The sequence below is a fragment of the Cannabis sativa genome, chromosome 2 (assembly GCF_029168945.1).
Source record: "Cannabis sativa cultivar Pink pepper isolate KNU-18-1 chromosome 2, ASM2916894v1, whole genome shotgun sequence".
NCBI lineage: Eukaryota > Viridiplantae > Streptophyta > Magnoliopsida > Rosales > Cannabaceae > Cannabis > Cannabis sativa.
In genome coordinates this window covers 21,118,136-21,136,638 of record NC_083602.1, presented here as the reverse complement: position 1 = coordinate 21,136,638, position 18,503 = coordinate 21,118,136, and the positions used below count along the sequence as shown (strand labels likewise).

General features: G+C 33.3%; 1 protein-coding gene and 1 long non-coding RNA gene across 2 annotated transcripts; one reads left to right on the top strand and one right to left on the bottom strand.

Moving 5' to 3' along the window:
* Positions 1-3,750: 3,750 nt before the first annotated feature.
* LOC133033935 (uncharacterized) lies at positions 3,751-8,964 on the bottom strand. Its single transcript, XR_009685948.1, has 3 exons — positions 8,899-8,964; positions 7,804-7,866; positions 3,751-4,312 (listed from the first exon to the last, which is right to left on the bottom strand). It is a non-coding gene; the product is annotated as an uncharacterized LOC133033935 (long non-coding RNA).
* A 7,378-nt stretch (positions 8,965-16,342) lies between these two features.
* Positions 16,343-18,118, top strand: LOC133034193 (uncharacterized). The gene has a single exon (XM_061109234.1). It carries the CDS (start codon positions 16,343-16,345, stop codon positions 18,116-18,118), a length of 1,776 nt encoding a protein of 591 aa, XP_060965217.1.
* Positions 18,119-18,503: the final 385 nt, after the last annotated feature.

The window sequence follows — 18,503 nt, the reverse complement described above, 5'->3', positions numbered from 1 at the left end:
CTTTGTCTCTAATCGGGAGGATGTGACAAACGAGTATACTGTTGCGAAAGAGAATTACAATGTTGCTCAAGAGAAATTGGCGTTCAATCCTCTCTGTAATACAGCAGCTGGTAAAATAATTCGTTTGCCAACTTGTGAACCTCGATTTTCTCCAACTTGTATACTATCAATTACACCTTGATACAGTTCACACCTAATTTGATCTTATTTTTTGCGAAGGAAATCTAGTCTAGATGTTTCAAGCCTAGCATACATATCTACAACATATTGTTGTAAGAGACGACCTACATGAAGTAATATCCCTTTATCGGTTGTTCGAATTTGTAACTTATAGCAATAGTATTCTCTACAAGAAACAACCAATCCTTTTTTATTCTTGTTAGCTAAGTTCTGTTCTTTTTGTAATAATTGTTCAGCAGAGGTGGCTCTAGATGGATCAATAATTATTTCACTATCATGAGAAGGCTGATTTCTATTTTTATCAACTCGGTAATTTTCTCATGCCAACCAGTTTCTCCATAAGGAAATACTAAAGGATATTGTAATGGATCGTAACAACTATAATAATACCGTACTTTATGACTAAAGCATGAATGACTATATACAATAATTTCACGATCTGTTGTTTCTCTAGAGCAGTTGTCATCAATTTATAGTGCAACTACTTGCGAAGCTAAAGGAGCGTTGTATACTCTTTGATCTAATCCTACATTAGATTGTATATGGATTGTGTAGTTTTGTAAGTTAGGAATGTTTCTTAGACTTCGAAAAAATGAAGAATAAGGATTCATATTTATGATTTCTATAAATTATGCAACTATTGTTGGATTCATTTTTGATGATATGTTGATTTGGTTTTCTATTTCATGCTCTGTATCATAGAAGTACAACTGTAAAAAAGATGGTGGGCCTTCATATGGAAGCAATTCATGAATATAATGATAAACCTGTCTTTGTACTCTAAATGTGTATATTCCTTTGTTTCATTTGCCTAAAGTTTTGTCATTTTTAGCCCCAAAGGAGGTGAAAGCAAAATGATTATTATAAATGCGAACATACTTTCTAGTGTGTTTAGATTCTACTGTTGAAGATGTAAATAATTCCTAAATTTTAGTCGGACAATCATTTGAATTTAATGAGACTGTACCATCCATGCAACAAAAGCTATTAGGTTTTGTTAGAGATTTTATTACAATGGAAGATAAATCAAGATATTACAACTCTAATGCAATATAATACAAGGACCAACAAAGAAATTAAATAAATGTTACAACACATAATATACAATATATACAATATATATACATATTATATATAAGAAAAGTAGAAGAAGATATACAACACATGTAATATAATATATATATAACAAGAGAATAATATATATATAAACACTCACACACAACCTTGAGTGTAGATTAGTAGGGATCATTGTGACTTGAACAAGGTATTACACCTTTGTCTATATAACTCTTTTAATTAGTTTCTTTTGAAATTATTTTCACTAAACTTTGACATTAAATAGTAAAACTTTTCACACATGCACATAGCCAAACTTGATTTAGAATTTGAATTCAAAATCAAATGAAGTAATCAATAATGTCTCATCACATTTTGATTAAGTTTATGGCTCACCCCCACATTTCTACCATTAAGTGTATATAAAATATCACTTTTGTGTATTTTCCTCTTGAAATGACTCTTTAAGGACACCTCAAAAAATACCATTTGACATTTTTAGTTTTCTCACCAAAACTAAAATATCAAACTCACATTACTACTCATAAAATCATGTGATTATTTTTACCCATAATTTTAAAGTTATCTCCTCAATGAGATTAACCCAAATATTATACTAAAGCTAACAAAATTCTCATCAATTTTGTTCACCACTTTGATTATTTAAGATTCAAAATTTCTCTCCAATTTTGTTATCTTTTCACAATTTTTGAATCCACCATGATTCACTTTGATTTGAGTCTAAAATTGCTCTTCCAATTTATGACTCATTTCATAAGTTTAGATCAACTACTTTTGATCTATTTATTCTTGCTATGACAAGACAATTCTCATAAGTGTAACTCACATAGTTCACTTTTCTTATCTCATAAAATGAGATAATTATCACTTTTTATTCTCAAAGAATGTAACTTCTCACAAGTTACAATTTTTTTTTTTCAAAATCACTATTGAAAAAGAATTTCAAATTCTCTTTATATTCACAACATATATGATAATAATCTCCACATCAATAGTAATAAACACTATCAATATTATTATCATATACATTATATAATTTCTATATTAATGTACAAAATTAATATATAACTCCCATGAGTTATAACTCTCAAATAATAATTCTATGCCTATTAATATAATATGTATGTAACATACACAATATTAATTATATAAAAATATATGTTATATATCTCATATACATATAACATATATACTTTAATATACATATATATCATATACACATAATACATATATATATTAATTACACAATTATATATGTTATATACCTCACACATATATAACATATATTATGTATGCATATCTCATATAAATACATAAAAATAATTATTTCTACATATTTAATCTCACTAATATATATTATATCACATGCTCTACATATATATAATATATATTACTCATATATACATGTTATATGTATTATATATCTCACATATATGCATATAATAACATGATATAGAACTCAAATATCATATTATAAATTACTATATATAAAAATATGATACAAACACATGATCACAATATATATAACTCATATATATATATATATCATATATATTACTATCATATAAAATAGTAAATCACATAATATACACCACCATGCTCACTCATGAATGGTTTTCACATAAAATCTCTTATATCTTTGTATTCTCACAATTTTGATTTATCTCCTCTTCCATTGAAAAATGATAAGCTTTTGATTGCTAGAGATATTATTGAAATGGAAGATAAATCAAAATATATATACAACTCAATTGTAAAAATAATACAAGGACAATAAAAGAGATTGATTAAATATATGTTATAATACACATATATATGCACTATATATATCACACAGACATATATATATGAAAGGTAAAAGAAGAAGATACAACACATGTACTATAATATATGTATATATAAAACTAGAGAATATTATATATGTATATACTCACTCACAACCTTGAGTGTAGATTAGTGGGGATCACCATGACTTGAACAATGTATTACACCTTTGTCAAAAGCTTATTTCCCCTATCTCTAAGCACTAAGGGAACTCTCTAGGAAATAGCTTTGGGAATTATCAAGCCTTAGGGTTTTCTAGTAATGTACTTTTTTGATAGAAAATTCCATCCCTCAATGAGCACATTAGACTCCTTTATATAGTGTTTAGGTGATCACTCTTAGGATTCAAACACACCATCTCATTTCTCTCATATAATGAGCATTAATATAATTGTAACAACTATTTTTTATAAGATTTGAATCCTATCATCAATTTTGTGTAACATCTCTTTTATTGCACAAAAATATGATCAACAAAAAGAAGTTACAAAATAATTAATCTTGTAACTCCTCTCCATATTACAAAGTGTAGGTTACATTATTAGGTTAAATAAATCATATGTTACACAATTCATTTACCAAACACTTAATATATATTATTCACATAATAATATATATTACCACATTTTAATCTACACTTATTATATTATAAAATAATATAACAGGTTCATGGGTAAATCGCTTTGCTTGATAATGTTTGCAAATAGAAGGTTGTGGTAATAATGTTAGTTCATTTGGTATATCATTTAAATTTTGGTGTATAAGAAGACTGGTGTGTATATATGGTCCATTATAAGATCTGTTCTGTTCTTGTTGCGAAGAAGTAGATCCTATAATAGTTTATTTACTAGGTTAATAATTTTTGTAGATACATAAAAATTGAGTAAGAGATAAGGGTATATATAACTAACCAACTTTAAATATGGTACTCCTATTTTGGTAACGATCATCAATTGTTGGTGTTTTATCTGAAAATGAGATTATCAATTTAGCAAAGGTAACTAAAACTTATTTTTATTTATATTGATTGTGTAGTATGAATTATTCCACAATATAAACTAACCTATTTGGTAATGAGTGGCTTCTGTTTGTTTGAGTTTTTTTGTTCGGTATGCAATTCGATTTTTCTCATTTATTTCTATTTTTCTAGCTTCTGATAGATTTGAGCGCCATTTTTAGAAGCTAAATTTGCTCGTTTCCTCTTTTCTTCTTTGTCGAGTGGCATATTTATCTATTATTTTTAAGAGTACAACAATAGTATAATAAGTTTATGAATTTAATATTTTCCAAAAGTTGAATAGTATTTTATAATCACAAATTACATATATATAGGAATGTTAGAAAAAACAAACATTGTTGTAATAAAAATATAGAACAACAAGTTAATCCATCATTTATGTAAGTAATTTAAAAAACATATCTTTATTGAAGCTGAAATTGAAGAAACAGTGTAGAGTAAATATATAGGTATTTTTTTTCCTTTTAATATCTTCAAAAAAAATAATGAAATGTAATATTGATTTTAATATATACACTAATAAAGAATTACACAAATAGAAGAGAATTAAATATGTTTTTTTTAAAAAATCAAATGAGTTTTGAATAAAGTCAATAATAATAAAATAGTGTTCATGTGGTGTCGCTGTACTTAAGATGACAAACATGGTTTTATTATTTATGCTAAGGATATGGGCAATTATATTTGTTTATTTTATTTGATCATAATATCAAATATCAAAAACAAATAACCAGGAATACACTCAGCGAGCTAACAAACTCAACTTATATATCTCAAGCTTTATAAAGGTATTTTTTTTTTTCATTCAACAACAATAGTGTAATACACAACAAATGAGTGATATTGTGCAATTTTTTTCATATGTAATTAATGCGCACATATAAGAAAAGTAGACAATAACTTCAAATAATAAATCTTAAAATTACATTTAACCTATTTTTTGGTTGTTCCAAAGGCATATACAAAAACATAGATATCATAGAGGTAAACCACAAATCACAGTCAATGATACTATGCAGTTAAAAAGAAGATAAAGAGAAACATATATTAATTGTCAAAACCAAACTTATTTAAATCTACTCATAGTTCTAAATCTCTAATAGATACAAAAGAGAATGAGAAAGTTCATAAAATTGTAAACAACCCAAGTCATAACTGTAAGGATAAATTTAAAAACTTAGAAACAATAGTTGAAACTGGTAAGTCAATCTTAGTAAGTGTATGTTTATACAAAAGTTAGCTATGCAAGCTCAAACATTTTGAGAGCTGAGACAATTAAAAATAGAGCATCACAGTATATTATTATGTAAGCTTTAAGTAAAAGATGGTAGTAATTTTTGTACACTGTAAATTCTAGCAAAATTGTGACAAAAGAAGCTAGAGGCTGGATAAAATAAAATATTTTCATCATTGTTACCAAAGTCAACATGTGTAAGATACCAATAAATATATAATGCATATGCACTCACCCAGTATACATCGAAAGGTGTAGGAAAAAAAATCAGCAAAACAAATAAATCACACTAAAACAACAAAATAGAAAAGTAAAATATTAAAGAACCCACCCTTTGAAGAACAACAAAAAGAGATTTAGAGCTAGAGAGAGAACTCAAGAAATGAACAATAACAGTGACATATTTTGAGTATTACTGTTAGTCCTTAAATCGGTAGTACAAATATAAGGAGTGACAAAATTAACTTAATATCAGAACAAGAAATGATCATTTAGGAAAATTTTATGACTTTTTTATTTTCAATGCTAAAGCACACAAAATTTATAATAAAAATAACAAGAAATCAAATCTGTAATTGATCTTTTATACCCCCTTCAATACTTTTAAATTTCTTTTTTGAATAAGATAACCCATAAAAAAGAGAAATAACAAATAAATCTACCTAACATACACATATATACCCATCAAAGCATAAAATCTAAATATATAACACAAAATTGCACAAAATAAAATCATATATATATGAAAGGAAATCTCTTGTCAAGATATGCCTTGTGTTAAAAAGTAGTTATGATTGCATAATTTGCCATTTATATTGTGTATATAAAATTCGCTATTCATAATTGAGAAATTATAATAAAAATAAATTTGGGGCTTTAGAATTTTAATAAACAAATAACAGTGATAAAGCCTTGGGCAAAAAAAAAAAAATAATAGTGACAGTGATATGATTTTATAAACAATTAAATCCAAATTTCTTAATTCAAAAATATTCATCCAACAAAATATATTTGAAACCTAGATGAATAAAAAACTTACATAATAATAGTCATAGAATTCTTGTGATTTATGTAGACAAGAGCATCAATAACATTAGTTTAGTTAGGATTTACACAAGAAAATGAGTAAGAACTTTTTATTTTAGAGAGAGAAAGAAACTCACATAGTAGTTATTGTGAATTTTATATTACAAGAAAACAGAATTTGGGTGATGGAGAGACCAAGAGTAAGGAATTCGTACTTCCTTGAGAAACACATCGAAAATAGAGAACTATTTTTTTTTTATGTAATAATACCATAAAAATTTTAAAAAGGAGAAGAACAATTTATTGGTGCATAAATTTTTTCAACTGTTCATGTATATGATGTTAAGAGTTGTTACTTTTAAAACCCAAAAATGCAAAAAGCAGTAAGAAAAAGATACATACGTCTTATTCAAAAATCAAAATGAGAGCGAGTTTTCAATATGAAGAAAAATAGGCTTCTTTCTTTGCTCCGCGGATAGCAAAAGAGAGTATTAATATATAAATACTTTGTGGAAGTCATAAGAGTGTTATTTAAAATTTGTTACTGCCTAGGCTGAAACTGGATCCTCTAACATTGAATATCTACAACTCCAAAGATATTTGATACTAAGAATAAAAATAAAAACATAAAATCTAAGTATCTAGGTATTGCAAAAGCAACAATAAATCATGAAATATCTTCTAAGAAAAATATTCGGTGAAATTTTGTTTGATGAATTCTTTTTGTGTAGTTAAAATTCTCCTCATGCCACTTTGTATATATATTTGTGCATATACACTATGGCCTTTTTTTATGGCAGCAGTTTGTTTATTTGAATTTTTTGAAGGTTGCTTATAGTATGTAAGTAGTCATAGATTCAAAGCTTTTAATATATTTTAATTGATTTTTTATATTTGTATTCACATTGACAGTGTTTAGTGCTTAGAATACCTTGTTGTACAATTATTTAAAATTAAATTCTTCATTTTTTTTTCTCTCTAAAATGCCTCGAAATTATAAATTTCATTGTAAACACATCTCTTCTTATGCATTTTGTTCATTTTTTTTTTAAATATTGCTATTGAAAAACCAAAATGTAAGAACGTTTCTAATATGAAGAAAAATAGGCATCTTTTTCTTTTACTCCACAGATAGCAAAATAGATTCATGTGTATGGGATAGCTATATTTCAGTTGCCTATATTTTTATTATAAAACTAACATTTATTAACTGGATTGTGAGATCCCAAATAACACAATATTAATACATATTGTGCAATCTCTTCATTAAAAATTACAAAACTAATAGCAAGAAAAATAAACATATGGCATAGAATCAATATCGATAAACAAACTGAAAATATAATCATTATACAAGTAATCTTTATATAATTCAATGAATTAAAAATGCATAAAATATTGAATAAATAGCTTAATAATACAAATAATTCTAACAGCAACTTACCTTGATTGTATTTGAAACTGATAAAAGTCGGAGAAATCTTGAACAGTTTGCAATATTTTAAAGCTTATAAAGAAAAAGAAGAACATCATATTAGAGAAAACTAATAAACAACATAAACATAATTAATGTAGATGGTCAATATTTTTTAACATACAAATAGAATCGTAGAGCGAAGAAACATTAAAAAATTCCTATTCCAATAAATATAATTCAAATAAAAACCTAAACCCTATAATTCTGCAAATGACAGTTCAACTATAAGTCACTATATCTACAAGTGCCAAACAAAAACAGAAACAAAAGCCATCACCATTGAATTTTAGCATAATCTTATAATCAAGGAACTAAACGCACGTTCATTGTTCGAACCCATGATCTTTTTATGTTGACAAAAAATAATGACAAACATACATTTCTATCATTTAACATAAAAAGTGAACATTGAAGTAATATAATACAACTTTCAAAATCCAGAATAATAAAGTATTAGGTTCAAGATTCAAATTTAATATATTTTAATTGATTTATAATATGAGTTGTTTAGATTTGTATTCACATTGATAGTGTTTAGTGCTTAGAATACCTTGTTGTACAATTATTTAAAATAAAATCCTTCATTTTTTTTTTCTCTGTAAAATGCCTCCAAATTATAGGTTTCATTGTAAACATGTCTTTTCTTTTGCATTTTGTTCATTTTTTTAACACATTGCTATTCAAAAACGAAAGTCTGAGAATATTTTCAATATGAAAAAAAATAAGCATCTTTTTCTTTTGCTCCACAAATAGCGAAATGCCGTCATGTGTATGGGGTAGCTATATTTCGGTTGCCTATATTTTCATTATAAAACTAACATTTATTTACTAGATTGTGAGATCTCAAATAACACAATATTAACACATATTGTGCAATCTCTTTATTAAAAATTACAAAGCTAATAGCAAGAAAAATAAACATATGGCATAGAATCAATATCGATAAACAAACTGAAAATATAATCATTGTACAAGTAATCTTTATATAATTCAATGAATTAAAAAAGCATAAAATATTGAGTAAATAGCTTAATAATACAAATAATTCTAACAACAAATTACCTTGATTGTATATGAAACTGATAGAAGTTGCAGAAATCTTGAACAGTTTGCAATATTTTAATGCCTATAAAGAAAAAGAAGAAGATCATATTAGAGAAAACTAATAAACAGCATAAACATAATTAATGTAGATGATCAATATTTTTTAGCATACAAATAGAATCGTAGCGTGAAGAAACATTAAAAACTTCCTGTTCCAATAAACATAATTCAAATAAAAACCTAAACATTATAATTTTGCAAATGACAGTTCAACTATAAGTCACTATATCTACAGCTGCCAAAGAAAAACAGAAACAAAAGGCAGCATCACTAAATTTTAGCATAATCTCATAATCAAGGAACTAAACGCAAGTTCATTGTTCGAACCCATGATCTTTTTATGCTAACAAAAAATAATGAAAAACATACATTTCTATCATTTAACATAAAAGTGAACATTGAAGTAATATAATACAACTTTCGAAATCCAAAATAATAAAGTATTAGGTTCAAGTTTCAAATCTGGGCAATCCTAATCTACCCAGCACAAAAAAAGTGGGGGAGAAAACCCAAAAATAAGAACGATCCAAGAGAAACGAATCGTTCTGTTAGTGTCATTATTTTGTGACAGTTTTTGTTCTGTTCAATGTCTAGTCGTATCTGGGTTTATAGTCTGTTATATCTGCACTAGCGTTCTGTTACGTGAGTTTCAGTTAAGTATTAGTTAGTGCCAGGTGGACTTATTTTGTGGATATATAAATAGTCGGTTTCTGTTAGTAATTGTTTTTATCCATTAAATCATTCAGACAGTTATTTCGGTTGTGTGTGGAGATAGAGTCGTATCTTGTTTCTTGTTATTGTGATTACAGGTCAGATCGTGGAGCTTGAGGATGTTCATCAATGGCGGAATGATCTAAATCTGGAATTGCCGAGTTCAAACTGAAAGGAGTTCAGTGTCATCTTCATCATCAGATCTGAAGGGATTTCAGGTTGAAGACATGTTGAAGAAGAGCTCAGTTACTCCACAAGGGATTGTGCATTAACAATTAGTGTTCTTGATTGTTGTTGGTAATTCATTACTAATTGCAGTTAAGGTTGTATTTGATTCCTTTAGAGAGAATTGGAAATTGTAATATGAACCTTTGAGAATTAGTAGATGAATTTACCCTGGTTCGGGGAACCCAAGCACTAGTCGGCTGAGATGTGTTCTCAATGCAGATGAAGCTTGTAAATTGTTGTGTGATTTACTGCTTGACTATTAATTCATGTCCATAATTCATATCTTGAAATCAATCAATCTAAAGATAATCAACTTGGTAATTTGGATCATTAAAATCTACAAGTTGCACTTTCAATTGGTATCAGAGCTTGAAATTTTCAAAAAATTTGTGTTAGATCCTACTCTTGTATGATTCTTGATCCTTGATTCTTGATTCAATGTTAACGATTGATTCTGTCGTAACTAACCTCCTCTGAGTTCTCTCTCAAAGAACTACAGAACATTTGGGTGTCTATTTTCCACTTCTTTGTGCAGGATGGAAATGTTTAGAGAAGGAGGCTCCACCTCGAGACCTCCGATGCTGGAAGGAGCCAACTATCCATACTGGAAAACCAAGATGCGTGCTTTCTTGAGAGCTGTAGATGAAAGAGTTTGGATGTCCATAGAAGAAGGGTGGTAGAAACCAACGATGATGGAGAATGAAATCGTTATACCCAAACCTATGAGTCAATGGACCACTGTTGAAATGGAAAGAGCGAATTTCAACTCAAAGGGTCTTCATGCCTTGTTTAATGTTGTCTCCACTAATCAGTTGAAGGTCATAGCCAATTGTGAAATTGCTAAGGAAGCATGGGAGAAGCTAAAAATTAAGAACGAGGGAACTGATGCTGTCAAGAAATCAAGACTGTGTGCCTTGGCAAAGGCTTTCGAAAATCTTACCATGGAGGAGGATGAGTCTGTAGTTGAATTCCATGCAAAACTGTGTGACATTTCTAATGAATCGTATGCTCTGGGGAAAACTTACTCTAATTCGAAATTGGTTTGAAAGGTGCTTGGTGTCCTCCCGAAGATTCATGTCCAAAGTTACCTCAATCGAAGAAATGAGAAACATTGAGGAACTCGATCTTGACGAACTCATCGGGTCTTTGCAAAACTATGAGCTATCACTGTCCAGGTGGAAGAAAACCAAGAAATAAAAGGAGGTGGTGAAAGAAAAGTCAGATGCCAGCATTGCACTTATTCACCAAGAAAACAAGAAACCTGTTCTGGAAGATTTGAATGGCATTACAGATGAAACAGTTGCCTTGTTAACGAGAAACTATGCAAAATTCTGGAAAAAGAACTACAGGAAAAATTCACCAGCTGACAAAGAAAATCTTCTCAAGAGAAACAAAGCAGTAAATTTCAAACCAGGACAAGCCTCTACTGATCAAAAGGGCCGAGGAATTAAGTGCAGAGAATGTGATGGATATGGTCACATTCATGCTGAGTGTGCCAACACACTAAAAAAGAAAAAGGCCCTTGCAGGAACCTGGAGTGATAGTGATGAGGAAAAGAACTCCACAGCCAGTGAAGGATCAGATGAGGAAAAGCAGGTACTGGCATTCATGGCCCAAAGCTGTAATCCAGCTGAGTCTGAAGATGATGCAGTCTCCACCTCATCAAAAGCTGATAGCACAGGTCGTGAAAATGCTTATGAAGAAATGTTTGCACAATGGGAGTACATGACTAAACAGATCCGTGCTCTAAAGAACTCTCTAGAGCAAGTGGAGACTGAAAAAGGAAAGTTAGAAGACACTGTCAAAAATCTCAACAGACTTCTTGATGAAAAGGAGAATGAGATCTATAAACTCACAGCTGATCTAATTCGAACCAAGCAAGCTTTACAATTCATTCCCCCAGGCACTGCTGCTATCAATCAAACCCTACAGCTTCAGAAGCCCTATGGTGATCGAACTTCCTTAGGATATAAGATGCTTTATAAACAAGGGAATGATCTGTCTGTTGAGCATTCTCTGCCCTCCAATGTCGATTCATCAAAGAAGGAAGATGAGTTACCTGACACCTCAACCACCATTAACGAATCTGACTCATCTGAGAAGAGACAGGTTCCAACTGGACCCATTAAACTGAAGTTTGAAGGAAGGAGGACTGATGCTGACAATCTACTACAGAATGGCAATTTCATTCCTACATGTCATTTCTGTAATAGGAGAGGCCACATTCGTCCCAAGTGTTACAAATTGCAGAACTACTTGAAAGCCATGATCAATCGTCCAAATAGTTTCCCTCAAGCAAATAAGTCACATGGACGCAAACCTTGTCGAGAATGGAAAATAAAGTCCAAACCAAATCCTGATGTTGGTTTGGTTGCAAAGCTATCCCTGTCTGCCTTTGTTGAAGGTCAGCGGTACTTCGACAGTGGATGTTCACGTCACATGACTGGAAATAAGAAATTGCTAGTTAACTACAAAGATGAAAAAGGGGGATCTGTCACTTTTGGGGATGGTAACAAAGGGCAGATTGATGGGAGAGGTGATGTGAATGTGAATGGAGTAGCTCAGCTGACTAATGTCATATATGTGAGAGGACTCAAAGCCAATCTCATCAGCATCGGCCAATTGTGTGACGACAATCTCTCTGTAAGTTTCACTAAAACTCAATGTTTAGTTTCATCTGATGGGTGTGTTGTCTTAACAGGAAACAAAACTGTAGACCAGTGCTATGCTGTATGCAATACCATAGTGTGCAACAGGACCTTCTTGGACAAACCTGACTTATGGCACTACAGGCTGGGACATTTGAACTACAGAGATCTCCAAAGATTGGTGAAGCTTCAAGCTGTAAGGGGAATTCCTGATATGAAAGTATCCAAGGAGAGAGTATGTGGTCCATGTCAGCTTGGAAAACAGCATAAGACACCTCATCCCACAATTAATAGACTTCTCACCTCTCGTGTGTTGGAACTAATGCATGTTGACTTAATGGGGCCAATGCAGAATGAAAGTATCAGTGGGAAAAGATATGTAATGGTCTTGGTGGATGACTACTCTCGATTTACATGGGTTGAATTTCTTAGAGACAAGTCTGACACATTCGGATCATTCTCTGCCTTGATACTGAGACTGCAAACTGAGAAAGACTCCAAAGGTTGAAAAGTATTTAGACTGAGAAGTGACCATGGAAAAGAGTTCGAAAATTCCATATTCTCAGAGTTCTGTACTGGAATGGGAATTCATCATGAGTTTTCAGCCCCAAAAACTCCTCACCAGAATGGAGTTGTTGAGCGAAAAAATAGAATTCTACAAGAAATGGCTCGGGTCATGATGCAGGCCAAGGATATTTCAAAACGATTTTGGGCTGAAGCTGTCAATACTGCCTGCTACGTGTGCAATAGAGTTCATCTTCGCACTGGTACCTCTCAAACTGCTTATGAGCTATGGAAAGGAAGACCTCCAAACGTGAGCCACATGCACATTTTCGGATGTACATGTTATGTTCTGAACGATCGGGATCACTTGGCCAAGTTTGATCCCAGGAGTGATGAAGGGACATTTCTGGGGTACTCCACCAACAGTCGTGCTTACAGAGTATTCAACAAAAGGACTCTCTCTGTAGTCGAATCAATGAACGTGAAATTTGATGATTTAGAAGGACATGAAGAAGTGTGGGTCGAAGATGATGCACCTGTTCTCTCTGGCCCTAGACCAGTCCTCACTAGACAGCCTCAAGTGTATCCTGACACACCTACAGAGTCTCTAAATACATCACCAGGCGTATCAGGTGACAATCAAGCAAGTGCCAGTGATCCAGGAAGAGGAAATGAAGTTGATAGTGCCCTGACCAAAGAACCCCAACAAGCCAAATTATATAAAAACGGACCCCCATCCTGGGTTGAGAAAGCTCATCCTCAGGCCACTGTCATAGGAAATCTGAATGATACCATGGTCACTAGACGAAAACTGTAGAATTTGTTAGCCTTTGCTTGCTATATGTCACAGATTGAGCCCAAAAGTGTCCGAGATGCTCTGTTGGATGAGTTCTGGTTGGCTGCCATGCAGGATGAAATGGGAAATTTTAAGAGACTTGGTGTATGGATAATGGTCCCTCGGCCAGATGGTGCGAATGTTATAGGGACAAAATGGCTTTTTAAAAACAAGTCTGATGAATTTGGGACAGTGACTCGAAATAAAGCTCGGCTTGTGGCTCAAGGATATAGTCAGGTCGAAGGCATCGACTTTGATGAAACGTTTGCACCAGTGGCACGATTAGAATCCATACGCCTACTTCTCATCATTGCATGCTTTCTGAAGATCAAACTCTTCCAAATGGACGTCAAGAGTGCGTTTCTCAATGGGGTAATTCAAGAGGAAGTCTATGTCAAACAACCACGGGGATTTGAAGATCCACATCATCCACACCATGTGTACAAGCTCAATAAAGCCTTATATGAACTGAAATAGGCCCCACGTGCGTGGTATAATAGACTCACCTCATTTCTCATCTCTCATGGCTTCACTCGAGGTACTGCAGATAGCACTCTATTCATTAAACATATTGACAAAGGAATTTTTGTTGCCCAAATATATGTTGATGACATCATTTTTGGCTCAACTTGTGATAGTGAAGTCCATACATTTGTCACCTTAATGACTAATGAGTTTGAAATGAGTTTAATAGGTGACCTTACTTTCTTTCTAGGACTCCAAATAAAACAACTAGATCATGGCACATTCATTTCACAGTCCAAATATGTCAAGTCTATGTTAGATAAGTTTGGATTCTTTCAGGTCAAGCATTCACATACACTAATAGGCACCACATCCAAATTGTCACAAGATGAGTCTGGTGACCCTGTAGACCCCACTCTATACAGAAGTATGATAGGTGGCTTACTGTATCTCACAGCGAGTCGTCCTGATATATCTTTTAGTGTAGGTTTATGTGCAAGGTATCAAGCCAATCCTAAACAGTCTCATCTCTCTGCAGTCAAAAGAATTTTCAAATATCTAGCTGGGACAGTTAACTATGGTCTTTGGTATAGTTGTGACACGAATACCTCTTTGGTAGGATACAGTGACTCTGATTGGGTAGGGTGTATAGATGATAGGAAAAGCACTTCAGGGGGTTACTTTTACATTGGGAATAACCTAGTCTCGTGGTATAGCAAAAAACAACAGTCCATCTCCCTTTCCACTGCAGAAGCAGAATATATTGCAGCTGGCAGCTGCTGCACTCAATTAATATGGCTGAATAAAATGCTTACTGATTATGGATATCCTCAACACACACTGACCATTTTTTGTGACAGTACAAGCGCCATAAACATCTCTAAGAACCCTGTGCAGCACTCTCGGACTAAACACATCGACATCAGGTACCACTTTATCTGAGAACTAGTTGAGTCAAATATGCTGTCAATATCTCATGTGCCCACAACGAATCAATTAGCAGATCTGTTCACTAAAGCTTTAGATACTCAAACTTTTACTCACTTAAGAACATGTATTGGTCTCTGTACTATCTAAACTGTTCTTAGTGTCATCTGATCAATCAATTTTGCCTATGAGTATGCTTGTATGTCACAGTTCTTCAGCAATGGATTGTTATGTCTTTCCCCATATACTATATGCTACTTTGATTGATACTACGTTTGAATCTTCCCCAGTCAAAAAGGCTACCTCTTCCAAGTGCAATGGGAAGAGCTCTCTTACACCTTTTTCTAATAAGTAGTATGCTCCTTCTCTATTAGTTCTTGGTACTCAAAGAGGACGGCTACATCTCTGGAAGAGAGTGAAAGCCATGTCTGGGTACTAAAGCAAGAGCCATAGTGATATATATAAAAAAAGAGGCTTCATATATAAAAAAAAAAGTCGTCATTTTTCTATTATCAGTTGTTGCTTAGTTGAGAGAATGGTCCAGCTGATATTCACTCTTCTTGGACCACATGAGATCACTGTTCATACACGTATGGAGATTCAAGGTTTAGTGCTCTCATGAGTATCATTGTGGCTGGGGATGGGGTAATGATCTGTTGCTCAAGGTGTGCAATACGTGTGTACTCAAAACTGTATTCATTGATCAGTTGATACCATTTTTTTCTTAAAATTTGAGTATCTCTAAGTTTTTTATTATTCTATATTTTGTCTAAGTGTGGGCTGAATGCAAATATTGTTGGTATATTTGTCACATTTCTGGTTTCTATACTACAGTCATTGCCTGATGACGTTGGTTTGTTTCGTTTAGTGTGCCATATTATGTGGTAGCAAATATTTAATTTGGGCACGTACGTTTTCCTTGGCAAAAATCAAAATTAAAAAAAAAAATCATCATTATTTTTTGCCTGGTCAGTTGTGTCAGGGTGCCTATACTTAAGGCCTACGGAAAGTGATCAGTCTCACTTCTTCACTTTCCTCTCAGAAACCCTAAACTCTGCATCATTCAAATTTTTTTCTCTCTATCATGGAGAATACCACACCCATTGTAGTACCCCATGTTGCTATGTTTGTTCCATCCATGGCATCGACTGGTGATCCTACAGTGGCCCCTACAGTCGAGTCTGCACTGCCTAATCCCTGTCGTGACATTGTCCTCTACCAGTCGGAGGTTGGTGGTTCTGCACATCCCCCAAGTCCTGAGTCGACTCCGTCTCCACCCTCACCTCCAGTCAGTCAGAAACCTTGTACGTTTCTAGGTAAGGCTCCTCCTATCTCTAAAAAGGTTCGACCTTCACTGTCATCTCCTTCCCCACCTGTGTCGAAACGAGTCACTCGTTCTTCGTCGAGTCACGAGTCTCCCTCAAAACCAGTAGGCCCTCCTCGTCCTCCATCTAAGGTTTCTATTCCTACCCCAACTAGTGAACGTATTCAAACCAAACGAAAATCCTCAACTGACACCACGTATCAACCACCTGAAAAGAAATCCAAGAAAAAACCCACTCCAGTTGCCTCTACAAAGTCATCTCCCGAACGGTCGTCTAGAGGTTCTAAAAAGTCCAAACTTCCCAAAGCACCTATATCAACTGTCGACCCAGCAACAGTACAATGTTTTGTTGATGCCTCTAAAGCCTCTGTTTATCAACGGTGGTTTGGCAGTCGTGAGCTTTGGTTCGAACAAGTAGTCATATTAGATGATTTTCCTGAACTGCATGAGTTTTTAAAACTTAGGAAATGGGTAAACACGGTCACCAACTTGTCTGCTCCTCATCCCATCTTAGTTCGAGAGTTCTATGCCAACCTAGATAGGACTGTTATTGCTGAGGGTCATCCAGGGTGTGTGAGTGCCTTTGTTAGGGGTCATAAAGTTCCTTTTGGTCCATCCACTATTGCATCTTTATTGAAAGTTGAGTCCATCAGGAAACCAACATTTGGGAAACACTTCAATCCAGATCAAACTTTGATGGGTAGAGTGCTAACTGGGAGGGATGACTATATTTGGGACAAACAGGAAATCCTGGTCACTCATCTGACTCCATTCTATAGGGTTCTTCATCGGGTAGCCTTGTACAATTGGTTTCCTAATTCTCATTTGTCTGCTGTTACACTTGAGATTGGCAAGTTCTTGTATGCTGTAGGCACTAATGTGTCCATTGATCTGCCCTCGCTCATTTTTGAAAGGATAATTGAAGCCTCAGAAACTACTGGCACTCGTAACAAGCTACCATTTCCAAGTTTAGTTCAACGAGTTCTTATGGATGCTCACCCTCCTCTTACAACGCATGATTATCAAGTTCAGAATCCGGTTCTCAGTAAGAGCTTTCTCTCTGTGGTCAATAGGAAGCCTTCCCAAACCACTCCCTCTGGAACCAAAGTGAGTAAAGGCAAGTCTCCTATGTTCAAAGGGCTTTCGGATTCCAGCTGGCAGGTACAAATGTTTTCTGAGTTTCAATCTTTTGCCAAACGTTATAAGAAGGATCAAAAGTGTCAGCTTGCCTTTGAGGCCTCCATGTATCAAATGGTTTGCTCTGTCAAGTCAACTCTTTTGCACCATTTTCCTGGGGATTCTCTGCCTGACATCTCTCTGCCTGAGTTTCATCATGATTCGTTTGGTGCATCATCAAACACGTCTGGAAGTAATGCACATATGCAGGGGGAGCCTTCAGCATTTGATCCTGTCACCAGTTCAGCACAACCTGATCTAGATCCTCTAGCTGACTCTGCAACACCCTTGGTGTCGACTGGGCCACCTTCCCAGGGGGAGTCTGGCACAGCACAAGAACCCACAGATCATATTCAATGAAGGGGGAGATATTTGTAATTCGTTTTGTTTTGTAGTTGCTTTGTTTATATTCCTAAAGACATTTATATCTGGATTATTAACTCTGTTTTTTTGTGGTCTTTAGTTTTGTTTGTTAGTCATTGAACATAACCTGTCAAGGGGGAGAATGTTAGTGTCATTATTTTGTGATAGTTTTTGTTCTGTTCAATGTCTAGTCGTATCTGGGTTTTTAGTGTGTTATATCTGCACTAGCGTTCTGTTACGTGAGTTTCAGTTAAGTATTAGTTAGTGCCAGGTGGACTTATTTTGTGGATATATAAATAGTCGGTTTTTGTTAGTAATTGTTTTTATCCATTAAATCGTTCAGACAGTTATTTCGGTTGTGTGTGGAGATAGAGTCGTATCT

Bases quoted from the DNA above. Each gene is read 5' to 3' on its own strand.
- LOC133034193 (XM_061109234.1), top strand. From the start codon at position 16,343: ATGGAGAATACCACACCCATTGTAGTACCCCATGTTGCTATGTTTGTT.